This window comes from Argiope bruennichi, chromosome 7 (assembly GCF_947563725.1).
Source record: "Argiope bruennichi chromosome 7, qqArgBrue1.1, whole genome shotgun sequence".
In the NCBI taxonomy this organism is placed as follows: Eukaryota; Metazoa; Arthropoda; class Arachnida; order Araneae; family Araneidae; genus Argiope; species Argiope bruennichi.
Window position 1 is genome coordinate 15,106,912 of NC_079157.1, and position 23,467 is coordinate 15,130,378.

Consider the following 23,467-nt stretch of genomic DNA (forward strand, 5'->3'; position numbering starts at 1 on the left):
TACAATACTGTTGCTTGCGTTAAAGAATATAAACATTTTAAGCATACCAATGTCATGTCGACTGTAATTATATGCTTAAAACTATTAATTTTCACACTCTCATGTTAAAAATTTTAGTATAAATTTATATAATTCAAGTTAGACATTCTATAATATTGCTAACGAAGAAGAATTATTTTATAAGAATGGAAAACGATATTAAATAAATTATATTACTAAATTAAACTATTGGATTCCAATTTTAATAACTAACAAAAATTCAAATAATTTAATTTAAGTTCAAATGAACGTATTAAAATTTACAATTAGAAGTTGTACGATGACAGTGATAAAGGAGCTATCCATTGTTGAATTAGAACTATCAGTTCATGATTATTCTATGAGTATGAATTTAATCTTTTGCAAAAAAGTAAATAGTTTTCTGAATAATTTGCATTTTGATTGTAAAAATTGTATACTTGGTAAAAAAAATATGCATTCTTTAGTATACAAAAATTACAGATACATTGCTCGTAAAAATATACAGATACATTGCTCGTAAAAATATACAGAAACATTGCTCGTAAAAAATACAGATATATTGCTGGTAAGAGCAAATTAGAAAAATTCTAAAGATATTCGAACTTCTATTTGGATCATGATGATAAAATAATGCATTAAACGTGATAAGTTTACCTTTATTTTTTTTCAAAAACTTTGCTCTTAATTGTGTAGCAGCAATAACATGCACAAGCAACATATATTCAGTATCGTCTTAATATGAGAGTGCCAGTTCAGGTGTCGTCTTTGTCATCTGACCACAAAATTACGAGGTAAGTCCCAAAATAGCCCTAGTGTTGCTTTAAAACGGGACGTTAATATAACTAAACTAAGCTCTTCCTAAACCCAACGGTCTTCCCTGAATTTTGAGCAATTTTTACACCATATATCACGCATGTCCCAATTCATGCATAATATGTCAGTCTATAAAATTTAATATTTTAAAAGTAAGAGATTCAAATATCTAGATTATTATTATAATATTATATTATTATTTTGGGCTTGATCGTCTTTGACCTGATTCCATCAGCCGTTACATTTATTATAATAATTATTATTATTATTAAAAGGCAACATTACTAGTTCTCATAAAAAATGCCAGCCTAAAAACTTTATCATGTTAAAATCATACAATATTTTAAAATATGTTAAGGGGACAATAGACACTTTGGGGAATTATTCAGTCAGGGTTATGAAATTTTTTCTGCATATGTATTATAAAATATAAATACGTCAAATTTCTTTATAAAAATTTTAAAACGAAATATGTTATTTTTTAAAAATTTAAAAGATATATAATTTTTTTTTAATTTAAAATATTTTAGGCGATTTAATATTTAATTTTTTCTATTATTTTTCTTATTACCAAATGTAAATTTATTTGGAACAAAACTGTGTATAATTTTGTAATTCCAATTAAATGCTCATTTTTTAAAAATATTTGTATACGCACTTACTGCATTTTTATACGAATTTTATGCTTTGCTGAACTAAAATTGACTTTTAATGAGCTAAAAAAAACTCGGAACATAAAATGCATACCTCATTTTTTTTAATGTTTGACCGAAATTATTATTATCAATTTCATTTAATTTCAAAAACTAAGACACCTGAAACATTTCAAAGATATTTCATTCTAATTACAATATCATTTTGAGAAGAGTCATTAAGATGTACTTTTTCCTTCTTAACCAAACATTTATTTTTTTGAACAATACATTTTATAGCATTATTTTAGTTCATTCTAAACATATATTTTGGTGATGAAACGATAAAAATAAAATTGCACATTTTCATTCACTTTTGCTTATTTAATCCACTGTCCTCTTAAAGCATTAGTTAATCTTATAACCCTAAACGAGCAATTCTTAATAATAATTATATATATATATATATATATATATATATATATATATATATATATATATATATATATATATATATATATATATATATATATATATATATATATATATATATATATATATATATATATATATATATATATATATATATATATATATATATATATATATGCGGGTTTGAAGACATAGACGAAACGCTGTATTTTTAATTTCGTTGTTTTATTCTCTCTTTAACATCCATCTCGGGAAAGCAATTTATTTGCAGACGCAGCGCGACACAAAAGCAGAAGTAAGAAAGAAGCCAGAAAGGGGCGAAACAAATGATCATTAGCCTTATATAACATAGGATTTCCGGCCACGAGCCAATTCAATACATATGTTGACACCTTTTCAAGGGCACGGAAGATATCACTTTCATTTGATATATAGTGCTGATGGCGCATTATTTTTACAAAGGGATTAATTAAACCGAAAGTGGAATTGAATCATAAAATAAGAGAATATTTTTAGAATGAAATTACTATTGGCTAAATTAAGATAAAATCTTGGAAACTATTAAAATTGAAATTAGAATTAAAATATTATTACACACACACACACATATATATATATATATATAAATTTATTTATTTCATGTATCTCGGAAACGGCTCTAACGATTTGAATTAAATTTTATATTTAGGTAAAGTTTTATTTTTTAAATTTATCTCTCTAGGTGTCTTTCCTGAAAAAAAAACAGATTTTACACACAATTTTTTTTATTGACTATTAAAATAACTATATTCAACTTCCGCTTCGAATATTGGTCAGTGGAGTATAGGGGTGCAGAACGTAAATAACTCGTGTGTTTCGGGCCCTCTAATCGAACTGCGCTTTTTGCTTAGTTTTTTTTACTTGTGTATTTATATTTATTTTTTTTTTCTTTTTAAATTTATCCATAATCTTAAAAAACCCGAATAAACGCGATTTTATACAAAAAAAAGCATTTTTGTAACTAACTAATAGAGCCTTTTTCTAACTGCTCTCATGCTTGTCAATGTCATATAGCACCTTTTTGGACCCAATTACACCATGGTAAAACAGTGTACTTACAAAAATCTAAGTATTGATAGATGAACTGTAAAATGAATACTGTAATATAACAGATTGTTTCGAATAACATGTTAAACTAAATATAATCATGAATTGTTTTATTTAATGACCAGATCATATATAGGTATGATTTAAAAATTTTCATATGCAATCAGTATGTGATTAGCATCTAAATATTTTCTCTGAAAGAACGCGATTTTATAAAAGAAAAACTAGAAGTTCTGTCTTTGAGATAATTAAAATTTTAAAAAAATGTTGTATTTACATTTGATCTGCTCGTGAGCTATTAAAATATTCACATTCATGCAATTTTATTGCACGCGACTATGTTAAAATGGCAATACTTCAATGCACCGAATTCAAAAAAATAGTAAAATAATTGCATTTAGAGAAAATATTTTACTCACAATTTTAATGCTCCAACTTCAATAAGAGGTTGACAAATGTTCTCTCTTCACTAATCTGCTGAAGATGTAACTCCGCTTTTTAACTTTGAAGAATCAAATAACATCCTATCTTAAAACATCTTACTGCGTTTCATCGAAATTTGCGTTTGAGACAACAATTGAGTTAAGAAAAAATCTTTCAAAAATATCTGTTAAAAAATCATTGATAGACCTTGATATAAATTCTTCACATTTGCAAATTTTTCACATTTATCTCACGATTTCCTCCTACTTCAATAATTTTTAAGATAAGACTCAAAGCACTGCTTAGTGATAAATGCTAATTTTGTTTCAGATTTGAACATGACAGAAGAAATGTCGTAGCAAAACTAGATATCAGAATGCTTTTTATCATTTAAAAACGAAGATTTTGTTTTATTTCGATAATTAAGCTTTTACAATTACGTTTTAGATGGTTTAAACAATCGTTAAAATTGAAAGAATTATTGGATAGTTAAATGTATAGTTAGTTTTACTTCCTCGTACAGGAAAGACAATAGCTTAATAGTTAAAAAAAATTCACCTGCGAAATTTTGACGAATTTTCAAATCTCAGACAAATCTGATTCCAAACCAGACGAGTGTATTCTCCATAACTTTGTCACCTGTTCTTTAATAAAGGCGTTATAACAAAGAATGCTACGCGTGGCTTTGGTTATAAAAATTATGAAATACTAACTTTTGGCTTGAATTCAACATTTCTTCTAAATCTATCGTGTCATCCTTGGCGATTTATTTGGCGAATAATGCCTGGCATGCGGTGAATGGCACCCAAAATTCCAATTTGTGCTTCAAATGCGTTTTTTTTTTCAGCCGATTGAAACAAAGATTTGACACAAAACTACTCTTGTAGTCACAAATTGCCATACCAAATTTGATATATTTTAAGGCATTGCGTTTTTGAGATAGTACGTTTATATTTCTGAAAGTACAGACCAACAATCCCTACCCAGAACCGGTTCAAACTCTGATAAATATCTATACTACACATTCTAAATTTGTGTACTGAATTTTATCTATATAGCTCTTTTCGTTTTCTAATTTTCATTGTAAATCATATTCGAAACAGCCAGACAGACAGACTTCCTCGAACGGATTTTGCACAAATTGATAGTAGTCTACAAATATGATATGAAGACCATATACCAAATTTCATCTGTCTAGATCAAAGCGCTTTTGTGTTGTCTTTCAATTGGACAGAGTTACTGGCAGATATTTTCTAAAAATGTGTTTTTGAACTCAAAAAAGTGGAGATCTCGAGTTTGTATTTTTTGATGATCACAATACTTTCTCTATACTACGCATACGAGAAAGTAAATAAAATATCTAGATCTATAAAACGCTAACATATCACAGAAATCGCTGCAGTTATCTATTGTGAAATGGCAACAATTTGATATAAACAAAGAGTCATGCAAATGTTTTATATTGTTTCAGTGAATGTTTTTGCAGCTGCAATTTTTTTTGACACTTCGTTCAGATGATTAATGGAGAATAATTTAGATGATAATGGTGGAATTAATTCAGATAATTAACGGAAATATTATTTGAATTTCTCGAATGTGCTCTTGTCATGTCATTAAAACTACATTCAGTCAGAGGACTGAATATGCAAAAGCATGTTACAAAAGAGCGTCAAATAAAATTTAATTGAGGTGAAAACAGATTTAACCGTCATCATATAGATATTCTAATGGTATATGGTAACTCTATGTATAATATGGTAACTCTAAGTTGGTAACTCTATTCAAAACTATTATTTTCCAAAAAAAAAATTGCATTGCCTCAAAATTAAAAAATATATATTATTATTTGAACAAAATTAATATCCTTACAGTACAATTCTTTTCTTTATTTTTAGCATAAATATTTTTTTAATTTACTTTTGTTCAAATCTAAAACAATATTATAATTATATTACATAAACACACCCATTAAAAAGCTCAATCGCCTGTTTTTTCCAGCTTTAAAATTCAAATTTAAAATTGCCATTTTAGGACATTAACTCCTATGTAGGATTTTCACTTTTCCTTCTATTTCATAAAATTTCCATTTCAGACAGTGCATCACGGGAATTCGACTGCAGATTGAGAGATCCGCGGTTCAAATACGGGTGCTCCAAGAACCGGTGGTTTCCCCAGTATAAAATTTTTTCAACAATTACGTTTCGTAAATAAGGATGGAAAAGTAAACATTCTGTTTTACAGACAACTATTTCACAAAATCTAGAATTATTATTCCATTTAAAACAGAGCTTCGGGGGCATAACTCAGTGGCAAAGCATTCGACTGTCGATCGAGAGGTCCCCGGTTCAAACCCGGGAGCCCCTAGAATCTGTGTTTTCCACAGCTAAAAATTTTTTTCAACAATTAACTTTCTTAAATAAGAATGGAAGTGTAAACATTCTGTTTTACAGGCAGCTATTTCGTATAATTTAGAAATATTATTCCATTTAAAACAGAGCGTCGGAGGTATAGCTCAGTGGTAGAGCATTCGACTGCAGTTCGAGAGATCCCCGGTTTAAAAACGGATGACAACTGTCGCGGTTTTTCATAGAACGCTTCACACTGGAGCTATTCAAAATGAAGATAACTTGAATGGAATATTTGAGATGATTCCTATAAAACCGGTGGGAGTCGTCTCTCCGAAACAATTTCCGAATACTCTCTAAAGCGTAAATTTTTGGAACATCTCCAAAATCGTGAGATTTGTATTTTCAGAGTCCCGCACTCAAGTTTTCTATGCGTTATCTATATCTATACTTATAATAAAGCTCAATGTGTGTGTGTGTGTGTGTGTGTGTGTGTGTGTGTGTGTGTTGGCGCTCTACAGGCCAGATCATTTGACATACAGCTATCAAATTTGGTACATGTATACCTTAGAGGTCGGGAATGTGCACCTGGGGTCCCTTTTTTTGAAATTTTAATTAGAATTTTAATTATTAATTAAAAACTAACTTTCCCGCCAAAAAAATCTTCCATTTTCCCCACCGCCAAATGAGTAAGACTTTTTTTCTCCCAACAGAAATGAGGCTAGGGTTAACATTTTTCGGCGGATTATTTCAAACGATTCTGTTTATTTTCTTAATGTTTTATACATTTAAAATTAAACATTGTTAATTAATCCATGTTTCACATTCATTCTGAAGTACTTTTGAATTAAAATAACACAGAATAAAGGAAATTAAAAATGTATAATCTGCATAGCGTTACCCCAACTGGCGTAGAAAAATTCACGCATTTGCGTTACCGGAGCTGGCGAAGAAAATTCACGCATGCGCATTCTGATTGTTGCCATGACAACCGTTTATCAACGGATGATTTAAATTATTTTTAGGTTAGTTGCATGCTTTTGTAATTAAATTGTATTTATATTAGTTATATATTTTTTTGTATATGCTTATAGTTTTAAGTACATCGTTTTTTAAGTAGATTTTTTTAACCTGTTTTCAATTATTTAAATTAATTTTAGGTTAGTTGCATGCTTTTGTAATTAAATTGTATTTATGTTAGTTATATATTTTTTTTGTATATGCTTATAGTTTTAAGTACATCGTTTTTTAAGTAGATTTTTTTAACCTGTTTTCAATTATTTAAATTATTTTTAGGTTAGTTGCATGCTTTTGTAATTAAATTGTATTTATGTTAGTTATATATTTTTTTGTATACGCTTATAGTTTTAAGTACATCGTTTTTTAAGTAGATTTTTTTAACCTGTTTTCAATTATTTAAATTATTTTTAGGTTAGTTGCATGCTTTTGTAATTAAATTGTATTTATATTAGTTATATATTTTTTTGTATATGCTTATAGTTTTAAGTACATCGTTTTTTAAGTAGATTTTTTTAACCTGTTTTCAATTATTTAAATTATTTTTAGGTTAGTTGCATTCTTTTGTAATTAAATTGTATTTATGTTAGTTATATATTTTTTTGTATATGCTTATAGTTTTAAGTACATCGTTTTTTAAGTAGTTTTTTTACACCTGTTTTCGACCGATTATTTTAACGATTCATTTTATTTTCTTAGCGTTTGATGCATTTAAAATTAAACATTGTTAATGAATCGATCTGTTCATGATGAATCTGAGAAAATTTTGTTGACAAATTCTTGAGATAATACATAAATTAAGAAAGATATTCTTTAGTGCCCATAAAGTTTAAACGCTCAGTGACTCTATTATCAGTAATCATATTATTAAAAAAAATGCTTTGTTTCAGTAAAAAATATTATTATTTTAACTGCAGATTAATCATTTACGCTTTAATTTAAAGCATAAATTCTACGAGGGGTAACAGAAAATTAGAGACATACATATCACGTTATGACTGAAGGCCCTTATAATATTATGAGTGAATTATATGACTATCAAAATTTGAAGTTTTAAAATATTTTGCTGAAGAATCTATTAAAGTTGGAATTGCGTAAAATATTTAATGGTACGACCGGAGTTTAACCTCCTGCTGGGCGAAATTTTTAAAAATCGCCAACAACGGCCTTGCGAAATGTTCAAAAGCAAAGGAGCAGATTTTCAATCATAGTGCATAATAAAGATTACCAGCTTTGGCGCATTATCGCAACTTGGCGAAGAAGGGGGTTAAACTCCGGTTCAAGCTATTTAATTATTAAAATTTAAACGAACATTAAGATTGGCGAACCGGCTGGTCGCCAAAGGCGGCTAGTATTATAATAAAGAAAACAGAGTATTTCTGATACCTCTTTTTATTTACTAAAACTTTGGTACAAATTATTAGTAACAAGAGCGAGTTCCAAATTTCATGCATCTAGTTCATTGCCTTTTTGAGTTTTTTTATTCGCATTCTTAAAAATGTATTGCGCATACCGACAGAGTGATTTAAAATTTAATAAGGAAATCTGTGAACCAAATTTTATTTATCTAGTTTTTTTTTTTTTTTTTTTTTTTTTTTTTACATTTTGAAGTAAACGTATTCATTTGTACTCGGACAATCAGACAGACAGACTTCCTCCAAATGGATTCCGTATGGGAATATCAAATGGTGTTGAAATGAATGGAATATCAAAATTGGTTACGCGAAGTAATTTGTTCGCTAGAAGAAAGAACTTAGCGCGTTTTGCTCCGTTAATTTGGATTAATGTTTCCAAACATTTGTACGCCCTTTTAATCCTCCTCATAGTGTAATCCTTTTTTTTTATTATTATTTTCTCGTATACGTAATATAGAGAAATTATTATAATCGTCAAAAAATTTGAACTTGAGATATTGACGAATTTCTAAGTTTAGAACACTCTGAGTTCGAAAAATAAATTTTTTTTGCAAAAAATTCTGTGACCTTTTACGTAGTTGTAAAAAATTTGGTATACGGTCTTTATACAAATTAATACATTTCTATCAAATTTTGAGTAAAATCCGTTCAGAAGTCTGTTCTGCCCAGCTGTTCTAATGTAAGTTTATCCGTTAATTACAAAACAAAGAGAAACAAACAGATAAAATTCAACCACAAATGAACATGGAAATTGTAGACATTTATGAAATTTTGAGCGGAATCCAACAAGGGGTTGACCATCACACGATTTGTACTTTTAGAAATATATAATTACAACAGCTCGAAAATGCAGTGACTTAAATATATCAAGTTTGTTATGGGATTTTGTGACTACAAATGTGGTTTTATGCCAAAATTTTGTTTCAATCGATTGGGGAAAAGGCATCTAAAACACAAATTCTATTTTCAGACACTTTTAATCGCATACCAGAAATTAATCGCCAAAACTCCCGCCAAGAATGCCATGATAAATTCGCTCGAAAAGTTAATATTCCATAATTATTTTACTCTACCATGGAAGGGGTTATCTGGGATAACACCTTTATTCTGGAAAGTGAGAGAAAGTTTTGGGGTGACTACCCCCGCTAGTTAAAACTAATGGTGTTCTCATAATGTATTGCAGTATATTCAAAAGCATTTGAAATCAAAATATCCACACATAAAAAAAAATTGTAATTTTATTCTAATAAAATTAACAAAAATATAATCAACAAAAACAATACTGGATTATTTTATATTAAAATAAATATGTAAAAAGTCTGCAATATACAAACATGGAATAAATCACCATGATGAGTTTTCTCACACATGAATTAAATAAACATGTTTCGATGGTAATCATTTTGTCAGAAGAATAAAAACATAATAAAAAATGAGTTTTTATATTATTATTGTGATATTATGGCAAGTAGAACAGAATATTATCGAAATTTTTTTTATAAAAATGGTTTTAATTATGCGATGAACAAATATGAAACAATCATACCATTATTATCATCTTCAACCAGTTAGAATTGAAGTAAACATTTTTCCATGAGAAGAAAATTGACTTTGTTTTCATAGCAAACGCGTCAATAAACCGGGAAAACATTTATGTCATGGTGTCATAATTTTAGGAAGCAATGTAAGGACTATTTTGGGATGAACATCGTAATTTCTTAACTACAAGTCATTAAGTAGATAGGTCCATTTAGAGGGAAACACTTTTAGCTGACAATCTATTGCCGGGTTTATACTCGGCCAGTTTTAAGACATCCAGAAGGCAACGCATGCATAAAAAGGCAGAAAATTTCTGTTGGATGGATGGCAAGTAATTGTCCCGATGGGACAACAACTTGCCACTGTACTGTATTTTTTGTTTACTGCGCATGCGTTTGTAGAATTTGGCGGGGTTTTTTGGCGTGAAAAAAACTGATCACTTATCATAGATTAATTCTGACATCTTTTGCTATTTGTTCTTTCTGATGCGAGATTGTGTGTGTGTGTGTGTGTGTGTGTGTGTGTGTGTGTGTGTGTGTGTGTGTGTGTGTGTGTGTGTGTGTGTCATTTTATCTGCCATTTCTTTTCCATAGTTTTTCCAAACTTAGGTATGTTGTCCTTTTTTCTTTTAACCATATTTCTTTGTGTAAATATCTATCATTTTAATACGATACGCAGTGAAAAGGAAAAATTCAGGAACGTCAAAATGGCAGTTTATAGCCAAACATGGAATACTTCAATCTACCTTATGAAAATGTGGCAAACATAAATCAGTCCCTTTCTGTGCATTCGCTGCCTACTGGCCATCTTATAACTGGCCCGAGTGTAAACCCGGCCTCTATATATATAATGCTAACGTACGTGGCACAGAAATCGCGCTGATTACTTACTGCCGAATGGCAACAGTCAAATTGAAACAAATCATCATACGAATTTCATACTGCATTATTGAATTTTTGTACAGTTGCATAGAATTCAAAGCTGAATTTAACTAATCAATAAATTTTTGACAAAGAAATATTTTGGAAATGATTCGCCATGTCGCCAAAAAAGCACATTGAATCGGCAATATAACAAAATATAAAAATATAAAAGAAATCAAGAAATACGCTTCAAATAATTCTTCAGATAAGTAATCGTTATGGCTTTAAAACAAAAACAGATGTTCATATCTTACGTAACAAATATTATCCAAAAATAGTCTTTGTAAGAGTAAAAAAAAATTACTCTTCTAATGATTTCAATTTCATGTCCGTGCAATTTTTTTCTTTAATTCTAATAATATTTTTAATTCAATTTGATACAATATTGTTACAAATCTGTAATTTTGCTACCCGGCATGACTAGTGTCATCGTGAGAAAGACCGTTGTAAGATCTGGGCTGAGCAGCTGCCGCGTCAATGACCTGAGAGCTTGGCGACCCTTTGGCGACTTGGCGACGAATTTGGCGAGTTTGGCGACTAAATGGATACTACTGGAAAGTTCGAGAACTTTCACGATCCATCCACTAAGACCCGAGATACAGCCAGGTATGCCCTGATTGGTCTGAAGATTCCAGCCCCGCCTCCCGGAACAATAAAAGACAGGCAATCTGACAAGTCGTGTGTATAGTCAGAGGCGGTGTGTGGTGAGAGTCGGAGTCGCCGACACGTAGAGAAACTGGAGGATTAGACAGCAAGGAAGCTACTGAACTAGCAATTAAATGAACTAGCGATTGATTAGCGGTATTTGTTGTAGAAAGAAAATTTTTTGTAACAATATCTTTAAATGCTATGATGGAATTTAAACTCATCCATTAAAACATTCAGTCTCGTGTTCGTATTAATCATTAATTCCTTAATAGAATTTTCATTTCTGCTTTTATTTCGTAATATTCACACTTTTTAATTTGCACTAAACTTATTCAATAAAATCAATGTTTTTCGGCCATATCAAATAACAAGAAGAAATGGTTTTTTTATTGAATCCCCTATTAATCATTTAGCAGTCTAAAAAGTCAGTCATCTGAGCAAACAAACTGGTCTCCAAAGGCGGCTAGTATATACATAATTGCATAAAATCTATAAATCTAGTTCAAATTTCAATTATTACATTTTTATTTTCTTTTAAATAAGGAAGAAAATTGTGTTCAAGGAAAAATTCGACTTCAAAATTTTGAAAAATCTCCAGGTTTTAGATCTCCCGGAGTCTTGAAGCTCATGCTAGGAATTATATTTATGACTATGGATGTGAGACTGCTAAAAAAAACAGGGTTTCGGATTTGGCAGGCATTCTTCACACCGAAGTCGCAGTATTTCTGCCAAATTTCAGAATAAATATGACTGTGGGAAGTTTCTTTTATCCATCCGAGTGTTTGCAGACACTGTAACTAAAAACCACAAGCAAAAAGGATGAACAGTGATATAAGATATTTAAGCTGAAATTGCAAATTTGAAATTTAATTCAGGATTCTTTGGTAAAAAAATGGATGCATGATTTTCTCGTTATGATTTTAAATGAATATAAAATAAACACAAAAGGCAAATACTAAATACAAAATGTCAACAGAGAAACACTTTTCTGTAATTATTGTAAAAAAATTTAATTTAAGAATCCTAATTTTAAAATATAGCCGTTTATTTTATTTCTCAATTTTCCAATATTTCCAAACCTTCCACGGAATAATTTATAATATTTTATAAAATTCAATTTCTTCGATTCTTTTGAATTGTGTCTCCAAATCTAAATTGCATTCCATTGTCATTTAGCACATAATTAATTGCCGAATAAATAATTGTGGTTATTTCATATTTCCATAGTGCGAGTAGCAGTATAAGTAATATATTGTTACGAATCTGCGATGCGGCTTCCCAGCATAGCTGGTTCCATAGGAGGTCTAAGAGTTTGGCGACAAACTTGGCGACCATTTGGCGACGAATTTGGCGACTTTGGCGCCAAAATAGATTATACCCGAAACATCGAGAATTTTTCCGATCGGTCTAGTAGGAACGGAGATACGCCTCGAACGTTCCTGATTGGTTGAGAGGCTTCTAGCCCCGCCTCCTAAGACCTATAAAAGGAGCTGCAGCTACCGGGGAGCAGTGGTGAATTGGGTCGCGAACCAGTGGAGTCGAAGAGTAGTCGGAAGCGAAAGAGTAGTAGTTGTGAATTGGGTCGTGAACCAGAGAGTAGTCGAAAGCGACGGTGAAGAACTGGTCTTCCAGAGATCAGCGGAGCAGTGACGTAGTGAAGCTAGGGCTGAACTAAACTGTGCGCTACTGTCTGCAGTAGAAAGTCTTGTTATATGCTGCTTCGTCTTCTGTGCTGTATATAGTTGTCGTCTTTGTGCTGTCCTGTGTTTCTTGTGTTAATAAACGTCGTTGTTTTATTTTCTACTGCCGCCTGGTAATTGAGCGTTCTCCATACCATATAACTTCCACTATCCAAACGAGCCCCGGGATATTTCGTAACAATATTATTAGCCAATTACTTTTCTTTTTTTAATTATGCACACCTAGAAGGAATAATTTCTTTAATATGGATTTTATCACAAATATTACGAAATATAATCAAATATATCAGCTAAAAAATCTTGGACCGAAACCAAATATCAGCTTAAGGTTTTGTGGGCAAATTGTGGATATCCAATTTTAAAAACCAACAACCAAATCAAATACCGTAATTAGAGTAATAGTAACATAAAATATTACATGAATTCATAAATATTGTAAAAAATATGATTAATTGTGCAAATTACTTGAGTATAAATATAATGAGTATTAATTCAGTCAAAATGTATAATTGCAATATATTCATTCTATTTCTCACTGTCTGAAGCATCTTCCTTGAGTAAATAGGTTCTTTCACCGGTTCCTTTCAGGGAATCATCAGAATCACTGATCATTTCTTTAATTATAAACAAATCTAAAAGCAGGCATCACATTTGATAGTTATTGATATATCTTACAGCTTTAGAGAAGAAACATTCGCCGTCACAATACCTTTCCATCGAGGTGGATACATTTTATCGAAGATGAAATCAGTTTTAGCAAATGAGGTATTTGGTAGCAAAAATTTGTCAAAATATACAGTTTCTCCACCAGCTAGATAAGCACCCCAAAATCCAAAAGTACCATATGTCATGATAGTGTGGTTACAGTGAGCAAGAATTGCCATGTCGTGAGCAGGTGATGGACCTTCTTCGCTCACATAAACACCTAATGGTTCGACTAAATTTTCCACACACCAAATTCGATCGTCACTGACAACAACAAACACCACATTTTTGTACTTTTTTCGGAAATATTCCACTGCTTTTTGAAAGAACTCCATGTTCACTTCGATGCCTTTGTAAATGTCCAACCACCGCTTCTGGTAGTCTCCGCGTCTCACGTGTATCCCTACGTATGTTGGATGCTTCAAGGAATGGACGTTTGCCTTTTGAAGAACTTTGCGAACATGCAGTTGTATTTCTAGAGTGAACTGAAATTCTCCTCTAAGCTCGTTCTGGACATGGTCGAAGAAAGTGTAGGAACATGGATAGACAAATCTGAAAGAAATACATATAACGAAAATATAGACATGTACATTGATGAAACAATTGATATATTTGAATGATAATGATCATAAATTTTAAGATTATGAGTATCCACCCAAACAGATTGAGAAAAACCTGAACAACCGAACTATAAAAGATAAAACTAAGCAATAAAAGATCTATTTGGGTTGTTTATACATATATGACCTGACATTTTCAACCTGACTGTGAACACTTTAATTGAAAAGCTTTTTTGCTGGAAAAAATTTGATACATGGCTTTCACACTAAATTTTTATATTTTTATCAAATTTTGAGGGAATTCAGAAAAAGTATGTCTGTCTGAAAGCGATTGAGTACGACAAAAAACAGAGCTTAAAAAGCAAGATTGAGATAAATGAAATTTGGTACATATGTTTAGTATCTAAGGTGCCGGCGTCCTGGCATAGCGGTAGCGCGTCTTCCCCGTGATCTGGGCGTCCTGGATTCGAGTCCCGGTTCGGGCGTGGTTGTTCTTCCGTTGTTCTATCTGTGAGATGTGTGAAGTGTGAATGTACCGCCCTGTAAAAGGGGTTGTGCAAGCGAAAGAGTGATGCGTGAGTAGCTAAGACGTACTCTTGGCCCTAATTGGTGCTACTAAAAAAACAAGAAACGCACCCTTAAAATCGCTTATTTCGTCTGCGAGCGTGTCCATGGCAAGAGCCATTAGAAACAACAACAACAGTATCTAAAGTGCTTCCCTAAAGTCCTGCATTGCTACCTCATCACGGAGGGGGAGTGTTCCTGGAATGGGTGGATTGGGCGAAGTATGTCGGCAGAGTATTCTCCTGGTGAGTCATCCAAAGCGTGAAGGCCATTCCATTATGCTCAGCTAAATGCAATGCAGGCATGAGCCAAAGTCAGACTTTAGCCATTGGTGCCTCTGGGTCCTTGACCTCTTGAAGCTATATTTTAAGCCCCTTTATCGTGATTCGTCGATTAGGAGACAATGAGCACACTGCCAGACTGTGCTACATTGTTTGAAGGCGTTCGGGCTCATGGACTTGATTTGATGTTACTGTCGACCAGGTGGGATAAGCCACAACACAGTATCTAAAGTTTAGACCCTTATTCTTTTGAGCAAATACAATCCATGGATTGACCGTCTGTTAGTTGTATGCATTCAAACATGATAACTCAAAAGCAGCGAATAAAATATAAGAAATTTGGTATCTTATTATCCGAATACATTTGTAGGTCTATTCTGATTTCAATCTATCAGAAAATATGCATCCAAAATTCATTCACGCTTTTTTACACTATATTATGCAGCGCAAAATGTATTTTTGTGCGGGGTTCTGAAAGTAAAAATCTGAACACTCGAAGCTATCATACATGATGTTCACCGTTTTTAAGCTGGCAGCGAGGAATAATAATTTTATTACAAAGAGTACGAGATAATTTCGAGGAGACCACTCCATGCTGGTTTCTCTGGCATTTAGCATAGCACAATTTACAGATAGTGTTACTACCAGATCAAAAATTACACACTGACGCCTTTTTGCACTTGTGGTGAAGCTTTATAAGCCAGATAACAGCTACAGGGCACGAGTAATTACTTTTGTCTTGTGGTCTTGTTACTCGGCTACAAACCCAAACGTTGCATGTTCGGTCCTCGCTTAGAACCAATTGCTACATTAGTGACCCGGACGTAATTTGAACACGCAACCTTCTGATCCGGAGTGTGGAGTCACTCACTCAAATGAACTCACAGTTCTACAGATGAATGAGACACACTAAAATCGTAAAAAGTAATGAGAGGAAAATCTTCTACTACCAGTATTTATTTTTTCTTGCTTTCCGCTAGATTACAAAAAACACTGCCATTCCTAGAAAACAAAAGTTTTACAGCTGAGTTTAGTTGTCAACTCTGCTCAGTTTACTAACAGTATGCTAGATAGTATGCTAGCCTATGAGTAATATCATATGTGTTCGGCGTTTCAGTAAAATGACATTATCTTTAGACGGAGTACTAGTTTTTTTTATTGTTTCTTAGCTTAAACTAATGAAATTTTAGTCGTGAATAGAGTCGTGAGTAGTCGTGAATAGAGTCATTCAGAGTCGTGAATATAGATTGGTGCTTTCGAAATCGTTTTCATTTTAATTATTGCATTCTCCTAACTGAAACCTATGCTTAATTTTTTTAGAACTTTTTGTATACATAATAATTACAATTTTACGACTTACTCTCTGAAATGCACTCTTGTGAAATGTGTTTCTCAAAAAAGTGATGCAAATATTACAATATAATTTTAAACACAAACTGCATTATATACATTTGATTTTACCACACAAAAAATAGCTCTCAGAATATTCCAAAAATAGTGAACTTGTGATCAAATTACTTCTACTATTTATTTTTTATTTTCAACTACTACATCATAAAAAATATTATTATATAAACCAGTGGGAATGATCTACCAAAAATTTTCTCGCAAACTCCTAATAAAGGCATTATCCCATAGTATGCCTGATGTACAATAGTTACGAAATATTAGCCTTTGGCATGAATTTGGCATTTTTACTGAAGCTATCGTGTGAACCTTGGCGAGTTTTTTTGGCGATTATTCCTTGGCATGCAGTTTAAAATATCCGAAAATCTAATTTGCGTTTTAGACACGTTCTTCAAGATTGTTTGAAACAAAAATATGACAGGAAACTAAAATCGTGAGAAAAAAAAATTCCATAACCTAATTTGATATATTTAAGTCATTGCGTTTTTAAGTTATTTCGTTTGCGTTTTTGAGTTCGCATTTACATGTTTCTGAAAGTAAGACCGACGCATAGCCAACTCTTATTGGATTTGACTAGGACTTTGATAGATGTGTACTTAATATACTATGTTCAATTTATATACCGAATTTCATCTATCTGGCTTTCTTCGTTTTGTAGTTATTGCGTTAACTCGTATTCGAATAAGGGTGCAGACACACTTCCTATGAAAGTGGTTTAAAGGTTTTTTACCAAATTATATCCGTCTAGCTCAAAGAATTTTGGTGTTACAGACAAACATAATACCAAAAAATTTCGATTTCGAGGTGGTCGTATGTCAAAATTTGGAGTTCAAATTTTTTGACGATTACAAAATTTCCTCTATACTTCGTGTACAAAAAAGTAATAATAATGATTTTTACATTAAAAAACAACAACCAGATACGTATGGCTATTCTAAAACTCACCCGCCAATGTAGTTTGAATTGGGTGGAATGGTTAAATCTGATGGTTTTAAATAAGACAGAACGCTCCATGAATTCCACTGTATATACAGGGGAGGGGCTTGTTGGATGCTCAGCTGCTTGAACATTGGCCGCAGATACTCCAGGTTGCAGTTCTGGGCTACGAAGGGCCTGCCCTTATTGAGAGCGCTGAGACCATAGAGTGTGGCGTAAGTGCACATTTGGTTTCCCAGCCGTCCTCCATTGCATTGGATAGACACTGGAAGAGGCTTGGGATCTGAAATGGAAAAAGGAATCTAAATAACTTGATATAGCAACAATTAAAACAGTTAAAGTACGAACCATTTCTGACTAAAATAAAAACGACATTCGTAAAACTCAGTCTGCAATACTTAAGGTAATACATTACTGTACCAAATAATTGGGTGTGAGTGTTAATAATTGTTTTGCGGTTGGTGTTCTTTTTCCATTCTCTGCTTTAATAAACATTCGTCGTGCTGGCGACGAATCAATAATCAAGCTATTGGCCAATAATTCTTTCTGAAGATCTAGCAAAACTGCCTTTCACTATTTCATAAAAGAAATTTGTTTGTCCGTAGAATTGCCTTATGTTTGGGTCCACATATACTCTTCTATTTTAAAGAAAGTGTTTCAAAACTAATCTGCTGATAAAATTCTTCCCGAATGCTAGATTAGACTCCGATCGCGGCAGGAATATTCCTTACCGTCTCAGAGGTATTATAACTTAGGGTAACAGTTCTAGTCCATTTCCTAGAAGTGTTATTCTTTTTTCCCTTATACATGAGAACCAGACGATTCACGTAATGGATCGCAAATGCATAATTCCTAAAGAACGGCTAATGAGAAAATGCTTTACATGTCGTGATCACGTGGTCAAACCAATTAATGTTCAAACCTTCCATTGTTACAAAACCAGATAAAACTGGTTTCAAACTAAAATTTTATGAAATTTATAAAGATTTCAAAGTATTACTATTATTACATGCAATTCCATATTACCAGTGATGCTTTTATGTCTCTTATTACGGAAGTTCCTGCACTAAATCTGTAAAGTCAACGTGTTCGCTTGTAGTGGGTGTAAAGTGACACAGTCAACAGACCCCGTTGATAATAACGACGTTTATTAACACGAAGACAGCAGAGACGTACTTAAGCAATAAACAGCAGTACTTCCAACAAACAGCCGAAAGAAGGCAGCGCAATAAGTATTAACAGCTCAAAGCACCAGGAAGAGAACTTCCCCAACTAATAACTTCAGATTAACTCATATGACTAACTCTGGATCGGTCTTTTAGCTCACAAGACAGAGCAGAGAAGGATCTCGAAAGATCACCTTAAATCGCGTCCTAATGATCATATCGCCAAATTCTTGAAGATTCTAGTACCATCCATTTTGCTGCCAAATTCGTCGCCGGAAGTCTTTGATCCTACATATGATCAGCATGCAGTAGCTCTGCCGGTGAAATATTTTTTTCTTATGAAGGAACCAGCTATGCTGGAAAGCAAAATTACAGATTCGTAACATACTTTATTTTATGCTACCATTTTCTTAATTATATATATTTGGGTTTACTATCCATTTATTAAAATTAAATACACATAACAGAAAAACGTCCAGTTACAGAGAATATTACAAAATGGATAACTCACAAGAAAAGGAAGGTTGTAAGCAATGAACGACAGTAATATTATCAAACGTATTAGATGTTTAATATGTATATATAATTAATCTAAAAACATTTAATAAAACAAAATACTAAAAAGTTGGAAAATTTGAAAAATAAAAATATTAAAAATATACATTGTTTTAAAAGTCAAATGTATTTAATTTCAAAAATATGAAAAATACAATATGGATACAAAAACGGAATATAATCAACCCTAAAAATAATAAAATTTCAACATCCCTGTATAATCAATGAAAAAAAAACATTGAAAACACAATAAAGTTTTAAAAATTGAATGCTTTTTAACCCTAGAAACTTTAGAATACAATAAAATTCAAATGCTGTAGAAATATGATTTTTAAAGCATCAAACATAATATTAAAAAATGTCAAGTTCTTAAAAAAAACCTAGTTAAAAATTTTATATAACAAATTTGTTTACATAATTATATTTAACAAACACATTCCCAAATAAGTTGTCGACTCTGATTGATATGGTTGGAAATGATTCTATTAATAGCCCAAATAGGAACTACAAATAAAAATAATATTCGCTATAATATTTTTATTTTCATTGTTTTTTGGGGAGCATTAAAAAAATGTTTTAATTTTAATTTGCGGATGTTTTAAAAATCTGGAATACTTTTTAAAAATTGCATAGTGCGAAGAATAGAAGTCGTTCTAAACATTTTACAAGTAGACCAATGATCCGGTAGTTACAAAATTTGTCATGCCACTGCGTTGCATAACGAATTTCCATTAAAAAGATTATTTTCCAACACTTGAACTAGATTTTAATTAATCAAAACTAAATGAAAATGTTAAAATGTTTCCGTGTTAATTGGCATGAAACATTTTATTGCACAAAAAGCATTTTTCACCATATAAAAATTCGGAAGATTAGCTGGTTCCGCGGTGTTCTCATGGTAAGGCCTCGGTTTCGAAGCCAGAGGACTGTAGATTCGAAATCCGATTTGGCTAAAGATTTCTCGGGTATGTGAGCATGTTGCATGCTGAATCTGATGTTGCGGTCTAAATGTCTTCCCGTTCCTGCAGTGCAGAAGTTTGGAGAAAAATGGGCCGTCTTGGACCACGCAGATCTAGGTCGTTGTTATCTTATGAAGGTTCAAAATTAAGAAATCCACCACAAAATAACCTTCTTGTTGCTTTCAAACAGAACGGAAATATAACTAAATAATACAAATAATAATATTTGCTTTCAGTGGTACGAAATCTATTTCCGGGTAATTTTAGTGATCTTTAGGTTTATTTTTTTCTCATATATGCGGTATATAGAAAGCTCTGTAATCATTAAAAAATTCGAACTCCAGATTTCATGTATAACCAAATTTTAGACATTCCTGAGTTTGAAAAACACACTTTTGGAAAAAGTCTGTCTGTCTATCTGCGTCAAAGATGAAGCTCTTTGAGCTGGAAGGATGAAGTTGGTATACGGTCTTAAACCCCATAAATAATCAATATGAAAATTCACCTATATAAAATTTCCTGAATCTATATAATAAAATATGCATTGTATTTAGAGAGCGCTAATTCTGCTACAACTAAAACACAGATGAACTTAATCAAATTAGAATTAGAAATAAATATTAAGTTTACAGCCAAAGAATCAAAAAGAAAGATAAAATGAATCCGGCCTGAAGACTTTCTCAAGGATCGCCCTCAGGCAAGGATTCAAACCAGGGATTTTTTCTGTGAAGGGTCTGACTTTCGTCCCACAAACTGACCCCTCGTGACCCGAAAATCCCAGAAAATTGAGGCTTTGGAGATAAAATTAGTATCACAAGATTAAAGATAATTATACTAAAACAAGTAAAATCATTTCCAAAAAAACAATCCAGATAAGAACACAGCAAATCAAACCACAAAATACCATGAAAATAGAACCAAAATCATTTAAACAAGAAAGCTAAATACTTACTAATTGAAAGTACAATTCCAAAAGACAGTGTGAAGAAAAAAGTTGTTAGCGCAATTGCACTTCGCTAAATTCAACTAAATTTAATTTTTCCACGTTTAAAGCTATATACGCTTACCACTTTTCGTCATAATGCATCGACATCAAAATTGAAGCGCCATCTGTTGAGTTAAAACTCAAAGCTAACAAACCAGAGGAAGTCAGAAATTAGACAGACCCTCTCTTATCAAAACTTCTATATCGCAAAAGTTTTTGGGAAATACGTTAGTAGTTAAGTTTTTAATGAAATTGTTTGTTGTATTATGAAAAAGAAATAATTAAACACGACTTAATAATAGGCTGGAGATATATTGATGACTTAATTGTACATAGGAGAGTACATAATTATGTACATAGGAGAGTCGCAAAATTAAAAAGGATTATTTTTTAAACATTTAAGCAGAATATGTAAATATAGTTTTAAAAAATATATAAAGCAAGTGCAAAATTTGTTTTCCATTAAAATCCTATGACACATTATTGACACCCAATTGACGTATTTTTGGATTGTTTCTTTCCGTATGCTTAGCGCAATTCTAGGCTTTATTTATAATCTTACATTGCGCAAGTGAAACCATTGGATTTCGCAACCTCTGATATCGGAAGTGTAGAACATTTTTTAAACTTAAAAACTTAAGATGTCAAGGATATCTCGAGCTCTATCATGATTTTATTTTTTAAAAAAATTAATTTCCTAGTGTTGAAATGGAAAAAACAGTCCCTAGATTCCCATCAGAAGCTAGTGGATGCCAAAATCTCTTCTAATTTTAATTAATCAAAATTTCAAAAAAACATTTCCAAGATGCCCATCACTACTTTCAAAAATTTATTTCTGCCAAATTTTGTAATTTTTACAGATATTGGCAGACACACACTCTCCGTTTTTATTGGTAAATATTTAATCTCTCCTTAACACCTGAAAGATAAGTACATGGATAAATACAGAGTTTTACAAAACCAGCAACTCCTTTTCCAGCATGAAAATAAACAGAAATTTTGCAAGCAAAATGCTACTATTAATGTTTTGCTGAAAGATCGTTAATTCTTTCTCTGAAAAACCCACTCCCAGTCTTTGTAAATCCATGACATGGAAAGGGTAACAGTGGAGGTGGGGGGGATCTGTTTTTGTATGTGGTATGTGTTTATTTTTGCAGCTGCCGCATAAATTGAAGTCATATATATTCCATGTTGTTTTGGATCCCAGTTGCGATCAATACACAAAGTAATCGCTGGGCGTGGCAGTTTCGGGTTCGGAAAATGACTATTATTATTTTTTAGACATCACTCTCGAAAACATTCTGTTTTTCGAAAGTGCTTCCATTCCACAATACAGACAAATGTGTATTTTTAATGGGTATTTGGCCCTTATTTCTAATGGAAGCTCTATTTTCGTATGCAATGATTATGGTTTGGGGGGGGGGGGTGCAGAAACCATTTCAAAATATAGGATTACTACAGTGTTGGATAACAGCTCGACAATTTCCCACGTGGTAGGCTCTTTAGTCAACGAAGTTCCATTTAACAACATTTTGTGAGGAAATTTGACTTTAAATGCCATCTACATGTTATTTATTCTACATATTGGGAAAAAGTATTTCTTTATAACACATTTTTCCTGATTTTTTTTAATGCGTAACGGCTCATCATTTATCAGTTCTTGCAAAATCAACTAAATCGCCTGCTGAGGACAATAATAACATCAGAAAGGTATAGAAATTGTTGATGATGATATAGAGCTATATAATGAAGACATTTGATTAAGATATAGAGTAGTTCTTGAAAATGGCTTTAAGTTGTTTAATGTAGACAAAGAAATAGTAGAATTGTTCAAAATGATATAAAGTTGGCCAGTGAAGACATTTGATTAAGATAGAATTGAGGAAAATGGCTTAAAGTTGCCCAATGAAGACATTTAATAAAAATATAGAAAGATTGTTGAAAATGGTATAAATTTGTCCAATGAAGACATTTGATTAAGATAGAATTGTTAAAAATGGCGGAAAGTTTTCCAATGATGTTATTTGATAAAGATATAGAGGAGTCGTTAAAAATGGCATAAAAGTTGTAATGAAGACTTTTGATTAAGATATAGAGAAGTTGCTGAAAATTGTATAAAGTTGTTCAATGAAGATATTTAATAAAAATATGGAAGAGTTGTTGAAAATGGTATTGAAGGTAAGTTTTTGAAATTGTCCCATGAAAACATTTGATTAAGATATTGTTGAAATTGGCATAAGATTGTCCAATGAAAATGTTTCATAAAGATGTAGAGAAATTGTTGAAAATGGCATAAAGTTGTCCGATGAAGACATTAGTTTAAGATATAGAGGAGTTGCTGGGAAAGGTATAAAG

The 23,467-nt window shown here is 31.7% G+C and overlaps 2 protein-coding genes across 3 annotated transcripts in view; both read right to left on the reverse strand.

Annotated features, from left to right (window-relative positions):
- LOC129976652 (clavesin-2-like) overlaps window positions 1–3,661 on the reverse strand; it is a 60,419-nt gene extending 56,758 nt beyond the window's left edge. For both annotated transcript variants that reach the window (XM_056090335.1, XM_056090337.1), the window contains exon 1: window positions 3,404–3,661. The gene's annotated coding sequence lies outside the window, so the exon portion shown is untranslated. The remainder of the gene's footprint in view (window positions 1–3,403) is intronic.
- Window positions 3,662–9,472: 5,811 nt separating this feature from the next.
- LOC129976331 (galactoside alpha-(1,2)-fucosyltransferase 2-like) overlaps window positions 9,473–23,467 on the reverse strand; it is a 75,635-nt gene continuing 61,640 nt past the window's right edge. Inside the window, exons 2-3 of the mRNA XM_056089844.1 lie at window positions 17,457–17,730; window positions 9,473–14,251 (exon numbers count right to left, since the gene is read on the reverse strand). Coding sequence (XP_055945819.1) covers window positions 13,666–14,251; window positions 17,457–17,730 — 860 coding nt within the window. The 3' untranslated portion in view covers window positions 9,473–13,665. The remainder of the gene's footprint in view (window positions 14,252–17,456; window positions 17,731–23,467) is intronic.